Source organism: Schistocerca piceifrons, chromosome 11 (assembly GCF_021461385.2).
Source record: "Schistocerca piceifrons isolate TAMUIC-IGC-003096 chromosome 11, iqSchPice1.1, whole genome shotgun sequence".
Taxonomy (NCBI): Eukaryota; Metazoa; Arthropoda; class Insecta; order Orthoptera; family Acrididae; genus Schistocerca; species Schistocerca piceifrons.
The window spans coordinates 22,816,362-22,836,640 of record NC_060148.1 but is presented as its reverse complement, the minus strand read 5'-3'; the positions used below and the strand labels follow the sequence as shown (position 1 = coordinate 22,836,640).

The 20,279-nt window shown below is 39.9% G+C and overlaps 2 protein-coding genes across 3 annotated transcripts in view; both read right to left on the bottom strand.

The window, feature by feature from the left end:
* LOC124719954 (serine/arginine repetitive matrix protein 2-like) overlaps positions 1-20,279 on the bottom strand; it is a 327,019-nt gene that overhangs the window by 290,051 nt on the left and 16,689 nt on the right. The gene's annotated exons all lie outside the window — the stretch shown is intronic.
* The window catches only part of LOC124719955 (E3 ubiquitin-protein ligase SIAH1-like), a 68,249-nt gene that overhangs the window by 31,480 nt on the left and 16,490 nt on the right, over positions 1-20,279 (bottom strand). The window contains exon 2 of the mRNA XM_047245166.1: positions 17,112-17,432. Coding sequence (XP_047101122.1) covers positions 17,112-17,432 — 321 coding nt within the window. The remainder of the gene's footprint in view (positions 1-17,111; positions 17,433-20,279) is intronic.

Genomic DNA, 20,279 nt, shown 5'->3' with positions numbered 1-20,279 from the left:
TAGGTAAGATATCAAATTTTCATTTAAAATTTAGAGCAGAATGATATCTCATTTCAGTCTCTAATTATTGGGTTTTATCCAATGGATGGTCACTTGTGACCTGCCCATTCACATTCTTGCGCATAACGAACCATGTGGTCAGAACAATCATATCTCCAACGATTCAGAAGACTAATGAAATTTTCTGCAAATGATAGCACACAATGAGGAGCACATATCATACAACATATACTCTAATTGTTTTTTATTCACCAAGATATGGAAGTAACTTGTCTGCAGCAGTGAGAGGCAGGCAACTCAGGATGCATATAGACATCCTTAGCACTGTAGGAAAATCCAAGCAGGGCACAGGTGCATCCACAGCACCTCAGAAACAGTGTAGCAGGATGTATATCCATGTCCACAGCAGTAATTATATCAAAACGTTAGAAACAGTCAAAATCTAAATGCAGTAGCTCATTACAAACAGTATTGTAAGGCGCTTAAAAATGTTATTAGGAAGGCAAAAAGTAAGTGGTATGCAGATAGAATAGCTAAGTCTCAGGATAAAATTAAAACCATATGGTCAGTCGTAAAGGAAGTGGCTGGTATGCAGAGACAGGTCAAGGATATAGAATCAGTGCATAGTGGGAATGTTCGTGTTACTGATAAGTTGCATATATGTACAATATTTAATAATCACTTTCTGAATATAGCAGGTGAACTAAATAGAAACCTAGTCCCAACAGGGAATCATATAGCGCTCTTAGAAAAAAGTGTTCCAAGACAGTTACCTGAAATACTCCTCCATGATTCTGACAAGAGGGAGATTGAGTTAATAATTAAATCACTAAAGACCAAGAACTCTCATGGATATGACGGGGTATCTAGCAGAATACCGAAGTATTGTTCTATGTATGTTAGCCCAGTTCTCAGCCATATCTGTAACTTTTCCTTTAGGAGTGGTCGGTTTCCTGACCGATTAAAGTACTCGGTAGTGAAGCCACTTTATAAAAAGGGAGACATTGATAATGTTGACAATTTTAGACCTATTTCTATGCCATCGGTGTTTGCCAAAGTTATCGAGAAGGTTGTATATACAAGGTTACTGGAGCATTTACATTCACATAATTTGCTGTCAAATGTTCAGTTTGGTTTTAGAAATGGTTTAACAACTGAAAATGCTATATTCTCTTTTCTCTGTGAGCTTTTGGACAGATTAAACAAAAGGTTGCGAACACTAGGTGTTTTCTTTGATTTAACGAAGGCTTTTGACTGTGTTGACCACAAAATATTACTGCAGAAGTTGGACCATTATGGAGTAAGGGGAGTAGCTTACAATTGGTTCGCCTCTTACTTTAAGAACAGAAAGCAGAGGGTAATTCTCCGCAATATTGAGAATGGTAGTGATGTTCACTCGCAATGGGGCACTGTTAAGTGGGGCGTTCCCAAGGGTCAGTGCTGGGGCCACTGCTGTTTCTTATTTATATAAATGATATGCCTTCTAGTATTACAGGTGATTCAAAAATATTTATGTTTGCTGATGACACCAGCTTGGTAGTGAAGGATCTTGTGTGTAATATTGAAACAGTATCAAATAATGTAGTTAATGAAATAAGTTCTGTGGCTTGTGGAAAGCAATTTGATGCTAAATCACAGTAAGACTCAGTTTTTACAGTTTCTAACTCACAATTCAACAAGAACCGATATTTTGATCAGACAGAATGGGCATATTATAAGCGAGGCAGAACAGTTGAAGTTCCTAGGCGTTCGGGTAGATAGTAAGCTGTTGTGGAAAGCCCATGTCCAGGATCTTGTTCAGAAACTAAATGCTGCTTTATTTATCATTAGAACAGTATCTGAAATAAGTGACAGTTCAACACGAAAAGTAGTTACTTCGCATATTTTCATACGCTTATGTCGTATGGCATTATTTTTTGGGGTAATTCTTCTGATTCAAAAAGGGTATTTTTGGCTCAAAAACGGGATGTTCGAGCTATATGTGGTGTAAGTTCGAGAACCTCTTGTCGGCCCCTATTCAATAGTCTGGGAATTCTGACATTGCCCTCACAGTATATATTTTCTTTAATGTCATTTGTTGTTAGCAATATTAGCCTATTCCCAAGAGTTAGCAGCTTTCACTCAATTAATACTAGGCAGAAATCAAATCTGCATGCGGAATGCACTTCCTTGACACTTGTGCAGAAAGGAGTGCAGTATTCTGCTGCATCCATTTTCAATAAGCTACCACAAGAACTCAAAAATCTTAGCAGTAGCCCAAAGTCTTTTAAGTCTAAACTGAAGAGTTTCCTCATGGCTCACTCCTATTCTGTTGAGGAGCTCCTGGAAGAGCTAAAACATTAAGCAAATTGCAGTGTTACATTGTTGATTTTCTTTATTTAAACTTACAACTTGTCGTCTGAATATGTTTTTTATATTTCATTTTATCTGTTTCTACTGTCGTGTTGTAATTTCATGTATCGACTCGTTCCATGACCATGGAGATTTCTCCTTAATTTGGTCCCACGGAACAATAAATAAATAAACTAAATTAATTTAAAAAAAGGTTAATAGTAACCTCTGACTTTTCACAGATTATGCAGTTTCGTATAACGAAGCACCATCTCAATAAACCTCCACAAATATTCATTCAGAACTTGACAAAACTTCAAAGTGGTGCAAGGACTGGTAACACGGTTTAAATGTTAGCATATGTAAAACTGTGCACTTCATAATAAAAAAACACATGAATGCCCGATAATCACTGCAAACGGATCTCGTATATGTGCAGAATTGTTTATGTATGATGCGATTGCAAGCCCTGCTACAAAGAAAGAGCAGCCAACTTCTCCACGAATGGACACAACAGGTTGCAAGGACTTTCCTGGAAGACTGAGAAGTCTGGCTTTCGGTATGTTTTGTTGCAATATGCAACAGTCAATAGAACATCCTGATACCACAAACCTCCATTCTTGCAGGTATGGAAAGCAGGTGACTATTTTCGTAGTTACTCGTCTGCTATCACAAAACCATTTATGTCTACCTTATTGATGAAACTGTAAAACAATGTGAGAGCCATAAACGAATGTTTCAGACATAGTATTTTCTACACATTTCATCTCACATTGACACTGACAGTGGACTACATAAAGCCCTGCAGAGCAATTGGAGTGCACTTTTCGTTAATGATTTCCGTGCCACCTCTGAATTTGTTCAGGCATGTTATCTATATAACCCACCACAATACACTATTCACAATAAGAACTGCAAAAATGTTTTTAAACAAATAATAAGAAAGTAATATACACAGCACTTCATAGTATTACTATAGTAAGTGTAGTATGTTTATCTGTTTCACAATTTGTGTAACCGGAACTGTAATTTCTATAAATGTTTGGATGAGCTATAGATGAAGTCCTTCAAAACTCAAAGGCAAAATTTCAGGAATTAATTCCTCGTACAACAACAAGAAAAAGGTGTAGTAAACACGGAGTCTAAAATGCACGCCATTAGAACTGCGAGCACTTGTTAATCTTCCCTACTGGGAATGACAAGTCTTCTACTGAAGAAGTGCTCGTAACTTGTAAGGAATGTATTTTACAGCCTATACTTATTGGGCATTTTTTCCTTCTTTTGGTCCATACTACCTCCTCCCAAAATATGGAACCAAAGGGATTGCAATTGGAGAGATGTGCTTTATAATATCGAAGATGAACATGTGCTCATAGATCTTTAGGAATTTAGAGCCCATGTTTACTGGACTACCATTCTTATTGTTACATGAGGAATTCATTGCTGAGAGTGTGTCAGGGTGCATGGTAGCTACGCACAGCACTGCCTATAGTGTTTGCTTCTAGATAACAGACAAGCGACAATGAAAGGACAGATAGGCCAATATCTCAACAAGTATTGTTTTCCAAATGTTGGTGTTTTTGCGGTCTTCAGTCCTGAGACTGGTTTGATGCAGCTCTCCACACTACTCTATCCTGTGCAAGCTGCTTCATCTCCCAGCACTAACTGCAACCTACATCCTTCTGAATCTGCTTAGTGTATTCATCTCTTGGTTTCCCTCTACAATTTTTACCCTCCACGCTGCCCTCCAGTACCAAATTGGTGATCCTCGGAACGTGTCCTACCAACCGATCCCTTCTTCTAGTCAAGTTGTGCCACAAACTCCTCTTCTCCCCAATTCTATTCAATACCTCCTCATTAGTTATGTGATCTACCCATCTAATCCTCAGCATTTTTCTGTACCACCACATTTCGAAAGCTTCTATTCTCAACTTGTCCAAACTGTTTATCGTCCATGTTTTACTTCCATACATGGCTACACTCCATACAAATACTTTCAGAAACGACTTCCTGACCCTTAAATCTATACTCAACGTTAACAAATTTCTCTTCTTCAGAAACACTTTCCTTGCCCTTGCCATTGCCATTCTACATTTTATATCGTCTCTACTTCGACCATCATCAGTTATTTTGCTCCCCAAATAACAAAACTCCTTTACTACTTTAAGAGTCTCATTTCCTAATCTAATTCCCTCAGCATCACCTGACTTAATTCGACTACATTCCATTATCCTCATTATGCTTTTGTTGATGTTCATCTTACACTCTCCTTTCAAGACACTTTCCATTCCATTCAACTGCTCTTCCAAGTCCTTTGCTGTCTGATAGAATTATAATGTCATCGGCGAACCTCAAAGTTTTTATTTCTTCTCCATGGATTTTAATACCTACTCCGAACTTTTCATTTGTTTCCTTTACTGCTTGCTCAATATACAGATTGAATAGCATCAGGGAGAGACTACAACCCAGTCTCACTCCCTTCCCAACCACTGCTTCCCTTTCATGCCCCTCGACTCTTATAACTGCCATCTGGTTTCTGTACAAATTGTAAACAGCTTTCGCTTCGTGTATTTTACCCCTGCCACCTTCAGAATTTGAAAGAGAATATTCCAGTCAACATTGTCAAAAGCTTTCTCTAAGTCTACAAATGCTAGAAACGTAGGTTTGCCTTTCCTTAATCTTTCTTCTAAGATAAGTCGTCCTCCCCCCCTGAACCATGGACCTTGCTGTTGGTGGGGAGGCTTGCGTGTCTCAACGATACAGATAGCTGTACCGTAGGTGCAACTACAACGGAGGATTATCTGTTGAGAGGCCAGACAACGTGTGGTTCCTGAAGAGGGGCAGCACTCTTTTCAGTAGTTGCAGGGGCAACAGTCTGGATGATTGACTGATCTGGCCTTGTACACTAACCAAAACGGCCGTGCTGTGCAGGTACTGCGAACGGCTGAAAGCAAGGGGAAACTACAGCCGTAATTTTTCCCGAGGGCATGCAGCTTTACTGTATGGTTAAATGATGATGGCGTCCTCTTGGTTAAAATATTCCGGAGGTAAAACAGTCCCCCAGTCGGATCTCTGGGCGGGGACTACTCGAGAGGACGTCGTTACCAGGAGAAAGAAAACTGGCGCTCTATGGATAGGAGCGTGAAATGTCAGATCCCTTGATCGGGCAGGTAGGTTAGAAAATTTAAAAATGGAAATGGATAAGTTAAAGTTAGATATAGTGGGAATTAGTGACGTTCGGTGGCAGGAGGAACAAGACTTTTGGTCAGGTGAACACAGGGTGATAAATACAAAATCAAATAGGGGTAATGCAGGAGCAGGTTTAATAATGAATATAGCAGAAATTGACAGAATACTAGAAGTAGAAAGAAGAATAATTAGGACATGTATAAATAAACAGTATAAAATAAATGGACATTGGAGAATAGCATCAAATGAAACAGTATATAAGAAAATAGAACCAGTCATGAGCACAATCAGGAAGAAACGCATCTCATTCTTTGGACATCTGATGAGAACTCCAGAAAACAGAATTAGTAAAAAAATAATACAAAAATTGTGGAATAGCAAGAGCGACATTAAATGGATCACAGAAATTAAGGAAGATATAAAAGAACTTCAAATAACTGTAGATGACCTAAAAAACAAGACAGAGAAAACCAGAATACTGCAAGACCCGCAAACCAGACTACAAATGAAAATCAATAAAAAGAGTACAAGAAGAGTTGTCTCAGATGAAGAAAGAAAGAAAATATCTGAAAGATGAAGAAATATTGGGCAGACAGAAGAGCAAAACACCTTTCATATAAGAATAGCCTCTAATAATTATATTACCTAAATATATTAAGTTATTGTCGAACCAAATTGTATCCATGTGTAACAACTTGTTTAGAACTTTGTATTTTTGACTACAGTGGTCCAATGAAGGCCATAAAATAAATAATAATAAATGAATAAAAAATAGGAGTGCGGGTAAGCTACTACAAACAGCATAGTGAACGCATTATTGTGGCCAAGACAGACACGAAGCCCACGCCTACCACAGTAGTACAGGTTTATATGCCAACTAGCTCAGCAGATGATGAAGAGATAGATGACATGTATGATGAGATAAAAGAAATGATTCAGGTAGTGAAGGGAGACGAAAATTTAATAGTCATGGGTGACTGGAATTCAAGAGTAGGAAAAGGGAGAGAGGGAAACATAGTAGGTGAACATGGATTGGGGGTAAGAAATGAAAGAGGAAGCCGTCTGATAGAATTTTGCACAGAGCATAAATTAATCATAGCTAACACTTGGTTCAAGAAGCGTGAAAGAAGGTTGTATACATGGAAGAAGCCTGGAGATACTAACAGGTATCAGATAGATTATATAATGGTAAGACAGAGATTTAGGAGCCAGGTTATAAATTGTAAGACATTTCCAGGGGCAGATATGGACTCTGACCACAATCCATTGGTTATGAACTGTAGATTAAAACTGAAGAAACTGCAAAAGGGTGGGAATTTAAGCAGATGGGACCTGGATAAACTGACTAAAGTAGAGGTTGTACAGAGCTTCAAAGAGAGCATAACGGAAAAATCGACAGGAATGGGGGAAAGAAATACAGTAGAAGAAGAATGGGTAGCTCTGAGGGATGAAGTAGTGAAGGCAGCAGAGGATCAAGAAAGTAAAAAGATGAGGGCTAGTAGAAATCCTTGGGTAACAGAAGAAATATTGAATTTAATTGATGAAAGGAGAAAATATAAAAATGCAGTAAATGAAGCAGGCAAAAAGGAATACAAACATCTCAAGACAGGAAGTGCAAAATGGCTAAGCAGGGATGGCTAGAGGACAAATGTAAGGATGTAGAGGCTTATCTCACTAGGGGTAAGATAGATACTGCCTACAGGAAAATTAAAGAGACCTTGGGAGAAAAGAGAACCACTTGTATGAATATCAAGAGCTCAGATGGAAACTCAGTTCTAAGCAAAGAAGGGAAAGCAGAAAGGTGGAAGGAGTATATAGAGAGTCTATACAAGGGCGATGTACCGTACTTGAGGACAACATTATGGAAGTGGAAGAGGATGTAGATGAAGATGAAATGGGAGATACAATACTGTTACCCAAGGATTTCTACTAGCCCTCGTCTTTTTACCTACTTGATCCTCTGCTGCCTTGACTATTTCATTCCTCAAAGCTACCCATTCTTCTTCTACTGTATTTCTTTCCCCCATTCCTGTCAATTGTTCCCTTATGCTCTCTTTGAAGCTCTGTACAACCTCTGGTTTAGTCAGTATATCCAGGTCCCATCTCCTTAAATTCCCACCTTTTTGCAGTTTCTTCAGTTTTAATCTACAGTTCATAACAAATAGATTGTGGTCACAGTCCACATCTGTCCCTGGAAATGTGTTACAATTTAAAACCTGGTTCCTAAATCTCTGTCTTACCATTATACAATCAATCTGATACCTTCTAGTATCTCCAGGGTTCTTCCATGTATAAACCTTCTTTCATGATTCTTGAACCAAGTGTTAGCTATGATTAAGTTATGCTCTGTGCAAAATTCTACCAGGCGGCTTCCTCTTCCATTTCTTAGCTCCAATCCACATTCACCTACTATGTTTCCTTCTCTTCCTTTTCCTACTGTCGAATTCCAGTCACCCATGACTATTAAATTTTCGTCTCCCTTCACTACCTGAATCATTTCTTTTATCTCATCACACATTTCATCAATTTCTCCATCATCTGCAGAGCTAGTTGGCATATAAACTTGTACTACTGTAGTAGGCGTGGGCTTCGTGTCTATCTTGGCCAATATAATGCGTTCACTATGCTGTTTGTAGTAGCTTACCCGCACTCCTATTTTTTATTCATTATTAAACCTACTCCTGCATTACCCCTTATTTGATTTTTTATTTATAACCCTGTATCCACCTGACCAAAAGTCTTGTTCCTCCTGGCACCGAACTTCACTAATTCCCACTATATCTAACTTTAACCTATCTATTTCCGTTTTTAAATTTTCTAACCTACCTGCCCAATTAAGGGATCTGACATTCCACGTTCTGATCTGTAGAACGCCAGTTTTCTTTCTCCTGATAACAACGTCCTCCTGAGTAGTCCCCGCCTGGAGATCCGAATGGGGGACTATTTTACCTCCAGAATATTTTACCCAAGAGGACGCCATCATCATTTAATCATACAGAAAGCTGCATGCCCTCAGGAAAAATGACAACTGTAGTTTCCCCTTGCTTTCAGCCGTTCTCAGCACCACAACAGCAAGGCCGTTTTGGGTAGTGTTACAGGGCCAGATCAGTCAATCATCCAGACTATTGCTCCTACAACTACTGAGAAGGCTGCTGCCCCTCTTCAGGAACCACGCGTTTGTCTGGCCTCTCAGCAGATACCCCTCCGTTGTGGTTGCACCTACGGTACAGCCATCTGTATCGTTGAGGCACGCAAGCCTCCCCACCTACGGCAAGGTCCATGGTTCCTGGGGTGGGGAGGGGAGTGGGAGGGGGTCCCATATGTATCACAGGAATTTTTTTCTAGTTTTGACGAATATTATAGAGGGAAACATTCCACGTGGGAAAAATATATCTAAAAACAAAGATGATGTAACTTACCAAACGAAAGCGTTGGTATGTTGATAGACACACAAACAAACACAAACATACACACAAAATTCAAGTTTTCGCAACCCACGGTTGCTTCATCAGGAAAGAGGGAAGGAGAGGGAAAGACGAAAGGATATGGGAAGGGAGAGGGTAAGGAGTCATTCCAATCCCGGGAGTGGAAAGACTTACCTTAGGGGGGAAAAAGGGACAGGTGCGAGTGTATACCTGTCCTTTCCCCCCCCCTCCCCCCCCCCCCCCCCCCCCCAAGGTAAGTCTTTCCACTCCTGGGATTGGAATGACTCCTTACCCTCTCCCTTAAAACCCACATCCTTTCGTCTTTCCCTCTCCTTCCCTCTTTCCTGATGAAGCAACCGTGGGTTGCGAAAACTTGAATTTTGTGTGTGTGTGTGTGTGTGTGTGTTTATTTGTGTGTCTATCAACAAACCAACGCTTTTGTTTGGTAAGTTACATCATCTTTGTTTATAAAAAATCCTGTACTGTCAGATCTTGGTAAGGTATCAAACTGGTGCAAACACTGATAACTTGCTTCAAATATTAGCAATGCAAAATTGTGCGCGCCACAAAACAAAAACAGTATGGTATTCTATAACAACAATACCATAAATCACAATCAAAATACGTTAACTCAAACGAATACTTGATAGCAACAACTTGTGGAGGTATAAAATGGAACTATTACAGTCATAGGTAACGCAGGTGTCAGACTTTGGTTCACTGGTAGCATACTGGGAAAATGCAGTCAGTCTCTAAAGGAGAATTGCTACAAAATACTATTGCAACAGATCCTAGAATTTAGACTCATACCAAATAGGATATACACGAGATATTTGATGTATATGAAGAAGGGCAGCACAAATAGTCACAGGTTTATGTGACCCCACAGACACAGAAAAATTAAACTTGCAACTTTCAAAGGTAGGCCCAACCTATCCTGAGACAGCCCACTTACAATGTTTCAAGAACTACTATCAAGCGAAGAATCTTCAAACGTCCAACAGCCTACTATGCACAAGGGTGGTTTGATAAGACTGGTAAATTTCCACGAAAGGCTGAAACATTTTGGTTGAGCCTTTACAGTTAGGAAGCTTGATTATTTCAAGGATCATATAGAGAAGTTCAGCAATGTACATCACAGAGTTCATTGTTGACAGCCATCTGAATTGGTCAGTGAGTTAACTGTGATAGAAAATGGGAGATAATAAGAGTTTTGCACCGTCATTAAATATTTTCATTTGTAGTGTTGGACTGCTGCACAAATCAAAACAGAACTGTATGAAGTTCAGGCAGGCTCGGCACCATCACTGGAGTCCATTTTTTACTCCTGAATAAATGAATTTAAAAATGATTAGACAAGCACTGAAGACGAAGTGCACTCCAGCCTTCCAACTGAAGTCACCACAAAGGAAACCATTTGCGAACTCTATGACATGGTAATGCAAGACTACTGAATAAACGTTCTTGAGACTGGCAAGACTGTAGGCATCTCAAATGAGTGAATGCATAACATCCTACATGGGGAATTGTCTACGATGGTGACGTGTGCAAGGTTGGTGCTACAATTGCTCTAGTCGAGCAAAAGCACATCTGGCACAACATTTCGACACAATGTCTGGCAATGTTTAATCTTGATCCGCAAGACATTTTGGTCCAATTTGTGACCACTGATGAAGCCTGGGTCCATCATTAAACACCGGAGTCAAAATGGAAGTCAAAACAGTGGGCAAAGGTTGATGAAAATGCATGAAAGAAGGCAAAGACTATTTTGTCAGCTGCTAACGTGATGGCTACTGTTTTTTGGCATTACCAAGCAATAATCCTCATAGATTACACAGAAAAAGGCAGAACCATAAGTGGACCTTATTACACTTCACAGCTGGATCATTTGTAACTCTGCATTCGCTGAAGAAAGACCAAGGTCAGTACACAAAAAGTGCTCAGTCACCAGGATAGGACATCATCCTACACATCAGCAATAACAATTGCAGAAGTGCATGAACTGGGCTTTGAATCCGATCCTCATCCACTCTATTCACCTCACTTAGCCCCAAGTGAGTTCTTTCTGTTCCCCAACTTAAAACTTAGGTTTGCTGGGAGGAAGGAAATGATAGCTGCAATCAACGAGTGTTTTGTAGGGTTTGACACGATCTAATTTTGTTTTTCCAAAGGGATGCAAATGATAATTGAAACCTTCAGCTGCTGACAGGTGTTGTTGATATACCTTGATGGGGACAGCTGAAAATGTGTGGCCAGACCGGAACTCGAAACCAGGATCTCCCGCTTACATGGCAGACGCTCAATCCATCTGAGCCACCGAGGACTCAGATGAATAGCGCGACTGCAGGGACTTATCCCTTGCACGCTTCCCGTGAGACCCACATTCCCAACTGTTCACAATTCTACATATGTAATATACCTAATAGATACACTGGAGGATCGCTGGACCCAGTGTATACCTGTCAAAGGGGACTATGTCGAGAAGTAAAGCGAGTTATTTATGAAACAAACATTTTTCCTTGCTTTTTTAGCAGACTTACCAAATCACCCTCGTACATCACCCGTACCGATCGCGAAGATGTAATCAAACTAATACAACATGTGCAGATGCGTTTATGTGCAAACACACTTCATCTGCAAATGGGAAGAAATCCTAACATTTGCTGCAGGTGATGTGTGCCTTCCGCTGCGCAGTTGAACGTGATCTCCGGAGTATAAATGTAGATATAACCAAACACAGCTATTATGTCATACTTCAAGCAGTCCGAGTGTGGGGTTCCCAAAAACAAAGTTTAGTTTTATTACATTGCTTATGGTGTTAAGTCTCCATGGTGGTCTAGCAATCAAACCTGTAGACTCTGGCCCTGGAGGTCTTGCGTTCAATCTCTCAAAGGAGAGCAGACTACTACTAATTGCAGTCCCTCCAGGACGGCCTCAGGTCCACTAACTGCTACCAAACGAATACCAGTGACCTTTCTCAGGGGTATAAGCTGACCAGGGCAGTGGGCTTGCCACCCTCCCCTCCTAGTGCCCCAGCATAGAAAGGCTGCACTCCACAGGCCAATAGCCCCGTCACAGGCTAGTGCCACATACTTTTTTTTTTTTTTATGCGGTACTTGTAAAATATTTGAACCTTCAGACAGTTCCCACAGTCCACAACAGGAACACACACACTGTATCAGCCGTAGGGATTGCCTACTTGCAAATCGCTAATTTCACAGGTCGAGAAAGAATGTGTCACACCAAAATTTTAAAATATGTGAAAAAATATATGTTGAGGTTCCATATGACAGCTATCAAAAAATAAAATATTTCAATTTTCTGTCGACTGGTTAAAATGTTACAGACTTACCTAATGGATGGTATCTGTGACAATTTCTTATTGAAAGGGAAAATAAAGAAATTGTAATTAAAAAAGTAAAATTTATAGAGATCTAATTATTTTTTAAATTAAAACCTCGTTCACAATATTATCAGACACACACACACACACACACACACACACACGCACACACACACACACACACACACACACACACAAACTTCTGAGCTGTCTTTTCATCTCTAATTTGGGAAAAAATACCAAACTTTTTGCAAAATTCTGTTTTGCAAAAATGAACAATCATAGGATGTTAATCGTCTTGAGAAATTATACTGTGGAAACTCACCTAACTGTCAGAAATAACACTAATGCCTTAACTTACACGAGGGTCATTCATTCAATAAGTAATGCAATACTTTTTTTCTGAGAGCATGATGGCTATGTTCGAGACTCTGATACACCACATTATTCCTAACTACCTCAGCTACAAAATCTTATTTTTTAACGTAATCTGTGTTCAATGCAACGGTCTTACACCCCCTACTGCGAGGGCCTGTATGCTCACACGGTACCACACCACTGGTCAATGCTGAAGCCAACGTCTTGCTGTGTCAGCACCTCCCAACCACCCACATACTGCTTCCACACAGATGGCCCACCATCACTGCTCTTTACGGTCTTCTGTTAGGCAGCGAGGAGCCCAGCAGCCACACAGCTTTTGAGTGCCCCCAACTAGTGGACGATTTTGTCAGCACTACCGACAGATATGTCCAGTCTAGCAGCGAGGTTATCCACTCTGATCCATCTATCGCCTCAAATGGGAGTGTCTGCACTTTCCAACACTGCAGGAGTCACAGCGTGTGCAGCTGGCCAGTGCACAGGAGATCAGATACATTTGTGTACCGTATTTACTCGAATCTAAGCCGCACTCAAATCTAAGCTGCACCTGAAAAATGAGACTCTCAATTCAAGGGGAGAGAAAAGTTTTAGGCCGCATCTCCAAATTGAAAAAGTTGGTCCATTGTAATACGAGACACAATTTACGTTGAATGAATGACGATACAGCTATAGTACCTCGGTTCGAGTCTTAAGCTTAGCAGTTAAGCTTTACCAGGTAGCCATTGCTATGCGTCAGGCACTCCATCCGTGTTTATTCGGGTACCCTGCCTTTTTCACATGGTTGGTCTGGTTTGAATTGATTGCTTATTTTTCTTCAATTTGATAAGTGCCGTTGTCTTTGTTATAGGGGTTTACATCACTCTAAGCTGAAAATGCATTACTGTATTGTGCCATGCATTGTTTGTCGCTTTCTAATAAAGAGTGTTTACGCCGGCCTGTCGCCGCTCGCCGCACGGCTTGCTTTTGTGCACGGTACCGCCGCTTACAAGAAATAAATAAAAAAAATAAAAAAGAGGAATCGTCTCAATAGCGAAATAATGGCAAGAGACTGCTATTTGTTGTTACTTACACTTCTGCTTTGTTTGATAATGATCAACAAGAACCAAATAATAAACTGCGTATGACAGAAGAGGTTCTGAACGAGAGTTTAGCGAAAATTTTTCTCCATTTGAAAATCTTTGCAGACGCCTCTTTAGTACATTACATTCTGTACAAAAATTAGAGTCATCTTAGATTTAAAAATCTAGTCAACTGCCGTGCTTCATTTCTGACTGTACCACTATTAGGCATAAGAGTAATACGAATAAAAATATGACATTATATGTATATTCTTCTGCGTTTGCTGTTGTCTCACTCTAGTTTCGTAGTTTATTAGGCAGACAGGATTTAATGAGATAGCAGCAAACATGAAAGAACACATGGCAAAATGTTTATATTCGTATTATTCCTATGGTGAAGAGAATAATGCATGTGATTCACAATTCATAAAAGTTCCTATTAGGAACCATCTCTTCTCACAGGTAGGAAAGAATTCAGAACATAGAGTTGGTCATATTAACAAACACCCCAAACAGTCTTGCCAGTCCGATTTTCGTAGTACATTGAAATTCTACTACATTCAAAGATGAACAATACGGAATTTGTATTTACTTCATTGGACAATGTATGAAAATGCAGTGGTCGAAACTTGGGGCGGAGAAGAAAGCTCATCTTCCACCTTTTTTTCTTTAAATTTATTTACTGATGCAGAGGTTTTGGCGCCAGTATTTATCTTTGTGCCTGCAAAGCATGCCTGTGTAGCGCTACATATACTCGACGGCAGAAGTTAATTGTGGCGGCACTTACCAACATTTCTCAGAACTTCCACTACTTTGCACACGATTCTAGGCCGCAGGTGGTCTTTTGGATTACAAAAACCGGAAAAAAAAGTGCGGCTTAGATTCGAGTAAATATGGTAAACTTGCAATGATGACAGACACCTTGTCCAATGACTCATTAAGCTTTTGTTCTCAGCCAGGTCTCTCAACATTCTGCAAGCACCAACGAATATCTACAATTCTCTGGTTTTCTGCGAAAAGAAACTCAATGACATCTCACTGCTTGGAACACACCTCCATTACAGACATAAAGGCTACATATAGTGCCACCACCTACCGAATTCCATGAAACTATAGGGCCTGCAATTGGAATATACCACTATGTCCCACAATAAGTTCCATATTTTTTCAAGCAAAACTGGCTGAGAAAAAGTGTGTTCCATTACTTATTTGAGCACCCCTCAAATTTTTTCATAAAAATGAGAGAAATTTTTGGATTCTTTATGATTTATAAATCTTTTCTGAATATTCAAAAAATTGCATGGGATATTATTTGGTGATCATACTCATAATAGGTACAATCAGCATGGCAATATTTCTGCTGTGCAAAATGCAACAAATTTTTAAGTTAGACCTATCATAAAAAAAAAAAAAAAAAAAAAAAAAAAAAAAAAAAAACACTATTTAAAAGGTTTGCTGCCAGCAAGTGAAAGTAATACAAAATTGGTATTTCTGAGTGAAAATAACTATGTTTTACAGCGCTACAAGTGTGTGGGAAAAACAACTGTTGGTTTTCTTCAAGCTTTCTATAACAAAGAAAATGCATGTCAGTTTTATGTGTCTTTCTGTTTGCTATATATTTCATAAATTTTTACTCTCTCCTGAGTTTACTTCTTTTTGGCATTCCATGAACTGTAATTGTCTACTGTTGTTCGAACTTTGAAATACTAGGTGGAGAGTCTCTACACTTAACTAGACCGTCAGTTAATTGTCCATTTTCTTACTCTGGGTGAATAATTCAACTACCATACAGTAAGTTTGCTGAAAGGGACTCACACTAACAGTCAACACTACACTGCATTTGTTTTTTCATCTGCACCTATTTGAAATTGTGTAGCCAGGCCTGATTTGCATGTGGACAAGGATAACCAACAAGAACAGCACTTTGGAAATAGGAACACCCGTTGATCAGCATTTTCTTAAGAGGAACAGGGACTTCTTAGACATATTATAGGTTGCAGTAATTATGCAAAACCTGCAACAAATGCAAAAACTAACAATGTTCTTGGAGAAAATCCCTGACCACTTGCAGCAACCACAAGAGAGAACATGGAAAATTAACATAGGTCTGCGACAACACCACGGATACGGATACTGCCATTCAAATTACAAGTTTTTGTGACTTTTTATACAGCTTGTAACTCTGGCAAACCACAAATTTAATCAAGTATTTTTAGAACAATATTCTCAACAAACAAACAATATTAATTATAACCCTCCAACTGTGGGCAATTTTCCAATTTTTCCATACAAAAGTGGGGTGCATTTTTATTTGGTAATTAGAATAGTGATAAGGATAGAATTATAGCAATGCAACAAGAAAACCAAAAACTCATTTTAGAGTTGATTTTTAATTGACATGCAGGAAACGTGTCATTCAATGTTATAAAAGCAGAATAAACTTATTGATAAATTTTCTGGGGAATGTGGTCACAAAGCTGCTGCCACATTTTAAGTACATGAGAGACTGGAAGAAGTGAGAAACAACACCTGCTGTTTCAAGCAGGAAAATGGTAACCTTCAATGTTCCAGTGCAACAGAAAAAGATTTGATAAAATAGCAGCCTGTGTTCCAGAGCAACGCAAAAATATTTGAAAGGAAAGTTACATCTTCCGACTTGTGAATAGAGTAGAAATTACTTCTGATGCGATAATTGTGGACCCCGCAAAATTATCTGGAAAGAGCTTAACGCCCACATCAGTGTTGCCCGTGGCTGGAGAGTTAATTCGGAACGGGTGAATATGAATTTCATTCATATGTGACAAATGTACCAGATGCCACCTGTTGGCAGTTGCAATGAGCTGTATGCAAATAATGTGGATTCTGCCAAACCACTATTTCATCCTGTGATATAGCATGTCAATTTTGCTAGTACGTTGGATGAATTACTCTTGTAGCTGATTCAATCAGGTACCTTCTGGTACATTTCATGTCTGGTGGTATAGTGTAAAGCAATGCTGCATTTTTTAAAGTATTTGTTAGTAAGTTATTTTTCCTTTAGCTACGGATCTGAGGACAGTGCCCACTGAACTGATACCAGCAATTTAAAAACATTAAAGCAATCAAGATTGACAATAAAAATATATTAACACTCTTTCCATCCAGTAAGTATCTCCTGACCCACTATTCTGGGCGAATTTTCTGAAATCTAACCCTTTTCCTAGACTTCTCCGAAAGCTTGCCTAATTATAACATTATTTTATGAATATGTTCTGCTGCCGCTTGGCGAACAGGTTTTTTACCTATTTGAATACAACAAAAATACACTGTTTTACAACAAATAACACAAATATTCGATCTGACTCAGACAATCCAAGCATAAGGTAGCTGGGGTTGTGTGAGCATTACCTGCTTCTCGAGCACCAGCATGAAGTGGTGTCCGAAGCAAGACTGCATCATGACCCAGTCGACGGCCCCGGGCAGGCCGATATCTGTGGCGAGGAAGACGATGTCCTCACCCTGCAGCGTCGTGATCGACTTGTGTGACGTCACCAGGTGTGGCATCACCGCGTCCAGTGCACCCTGCCACTTGCACGAGGCACCCGGGCAGGGACAGCCGTATGGCCGGAACTCGCACCCCTCCTCGTGGTCGCCCTTCTCAGAGTGCAGCAGCGCCGCCTGGCATCCTGTCGTCTGATAGCGGCACGGAAATGTCACCGTCGATGCCACCTGCGGGCACGGGCACTCTGTTTCTCTCAACTGCCGACACACGACGGCACTTGAAGTCAAAGTACAAGTAAAACGTCACCCCGGCCACTACGGAATGCTTTCCACTACAGATAATGTTCGTCGAACATCTTCGGGTGGCAGGCAATTGAGACTTTGCCGAGTGTTTGGTAGATGAGACAATGTGCTACTGAAACTATTTTCCTGTGTACGAAAGCACTCAGCAACATTCTAGACACCTGTCACCTGAAGACATTCCACGAACACAACAAACAGTAAAAATTATAGCTTAACAACAAAAGATATGGTGTTTTACATATACCTCAAAATAGTAACATTTGTGGCAGCACAGCATAAAACTTGCTTAAAATTGTCTAATATGTGCCATGCAAACTTATTCAGCTCATTTGGAAAACTGATGCATTACCAGACACCAGTCATTTGTCCAACATATGAGAAACGAAGAAAGATAGACCACTGTTGCTACCGAGGCATCAGCTTTCTTAACGCGGTAAACCAGATTCTTTCTATAATTAGTTTAGAACAGCTAAAAGCATTTGCAGAAAATATAACTGGAGAATATCTGATTGGACTCTGTCCACAGCATTCAGCTACTAACAATGCTTTTGCTCTTATTCAAATTCTTGAGAAATATCGAGAAAGTGACAGTCCAGTTAATGTTCACAACTTTTCGAAGAACTTATGACAGTATTTATCAAGATAGCTTCTATAAAACCTTGAAGGATTTGCAAATCCCAAATAAACTCTCTGTAATATTTAGAGTATGCAATAGTGAATCGAGCAATATTACAGACTGAAGTAGAACTAGATTAAGACAGGGAGGTGCATCATCGTGTGTACTGTTTACTCTCACTACAGAGGAAATCCAAACAGGAAATTTGGAGAGGGTAATGGGCTACAAAAGAAAACTGGCAGGATTCAGATATTTGTTTCACACAGACGATACAGACTTAGAAAGTGAGGGAGATCTCTGTGAGATGCACAAAAGGGTCACTACAGTAGCAAGTAATGCAGGACTTCCTGTCAATAAACAGAACCAACGCAAATAGACAGAACTAAATACGCGCAACAGCACTTCACAGTTTATGATGACATGTTCAGGCTGCTGATCAGTTGTTCAAGTATCTGGGAAGATGGTACAGTTGTTATATTCAAATACCCTTTGGTGTAACTGAAAGAATTCCTATGGCTCCTTATGTCTATATTCCTTCAGAGATAAAGTCTACAGCCACAACACATTTGGCAAATATGAAATCTGCAATGCCACTACACACCCCACTGTCCTCTATGGTGCACAAAGTTGGACACTAAATAACAGGGTGATGCAGAAGCTTTTAACATTTGAAAGAAATGTGACAAAGAGAACCTAGTGCCCAGTAACTGAAATACACTCCAAGACTAAAAAATGATGCACCACACAGAAATTACCTGAATTGGATGGAATTCGGTACAAGTGATGTAAACGTACAGACAAACAAATGATTACAAGTTCAGGAAAACTGAGTGATTTATTCAAGAGAAAGAGCTTCACAAATCAAGCCCAAATTCTGTCCAACTTGTGCATTAGATCATCAAAATCCCGACCTAGTTGGAGGGCCCTGTCATAATGGTTCAAATGTTCTCAATTGGGGAAAGATCTGGAAACCCTGTTAGGCAAGGTAGGGTTTGGCAAGTACAAAGACTAGAAGCAGAATCTTTCGCCGTGTGTGATCAGGCATTATCTTGCTTAAATGTAAGTCCAGAATAGCTTGGCGTGAAGGGGAATAAAACAGGGCGTAGAATACTGTTGATGTATTGCTATGCTGTAAGAGTGCTGAGGATGACAACCAAATGGGCCCTTCTATGAAATGAAATGGCACCCCGGACTATCAGTCTTGGTTGTTGGATAGTAAAGTGGGTGACAGACAGGCTGGTATACCCAGACAGGTTTTAACTGGTCATCACAGCTCAATTCAAAGTGGGACTCATTACTGAAGACAATTCTGCTCCAGTCAATGGTATTACAGGTCTAAGACGTGTCTTGAGATTCCCCAGACAGTGGAGGGATACCAACCAGACTGTTGTACGCCATACGGCCTGACAACAGGATGTGATGGTCTGGGGTAGCATTTCTTTCCACTGCAGCACCCCTTTGGTTTTCATCCATGACCCCATCACAACAATGTGGTGCATCAAAGATATTCTATGCCCTATTTTGTTGCCCTGCACTGAAAGCGATACTCAGCTTATATTTCTGCAAGACAATGCCCATCTGCACACATTGGGAGTTTCTAATGCGTTTTTTCATGCTTGCCAAACCCTACCTTTGCCAGCAAGGTTGCCAGATCTCTCCCCAATTGAGAATGTCTGGAGCATTATGGAGCCCTCCAACCACCTCGGGATTTTGACTAATGCACCAACTGGCCAAAATTCGGTATCGTGTCCTTCAGGAATACATCTAACAACTATAAGTCAATACCAAGTCAAATAACTGCTTGCATAAGGACCAGACATGTAACATTCCATTATTGACTTGCTCATTTTGTAAAGGTCTTTCTCTTGAATGAATCATCCAATTTTTCTGACACTGTAATCATTTGTTTGTACATTTACATCACCCCTACTGACTTCCGTTCCATTAGGATCATTCCTTAATGTTGAGTCTCTTTTTGTCAAAGTGTACTTTGACAACAAGGAAGAAAACTAAAATTTATACGATCACGAACCAACCCAATGTTTTATAATACCGAGAGATCAGACAAGTCTAATGGGCAAATCACATCACCTGTATGCCAGAGGCCCAATTTACTAAACAAGCTTTCATTCTTGACACTACAACAAAAATAATAC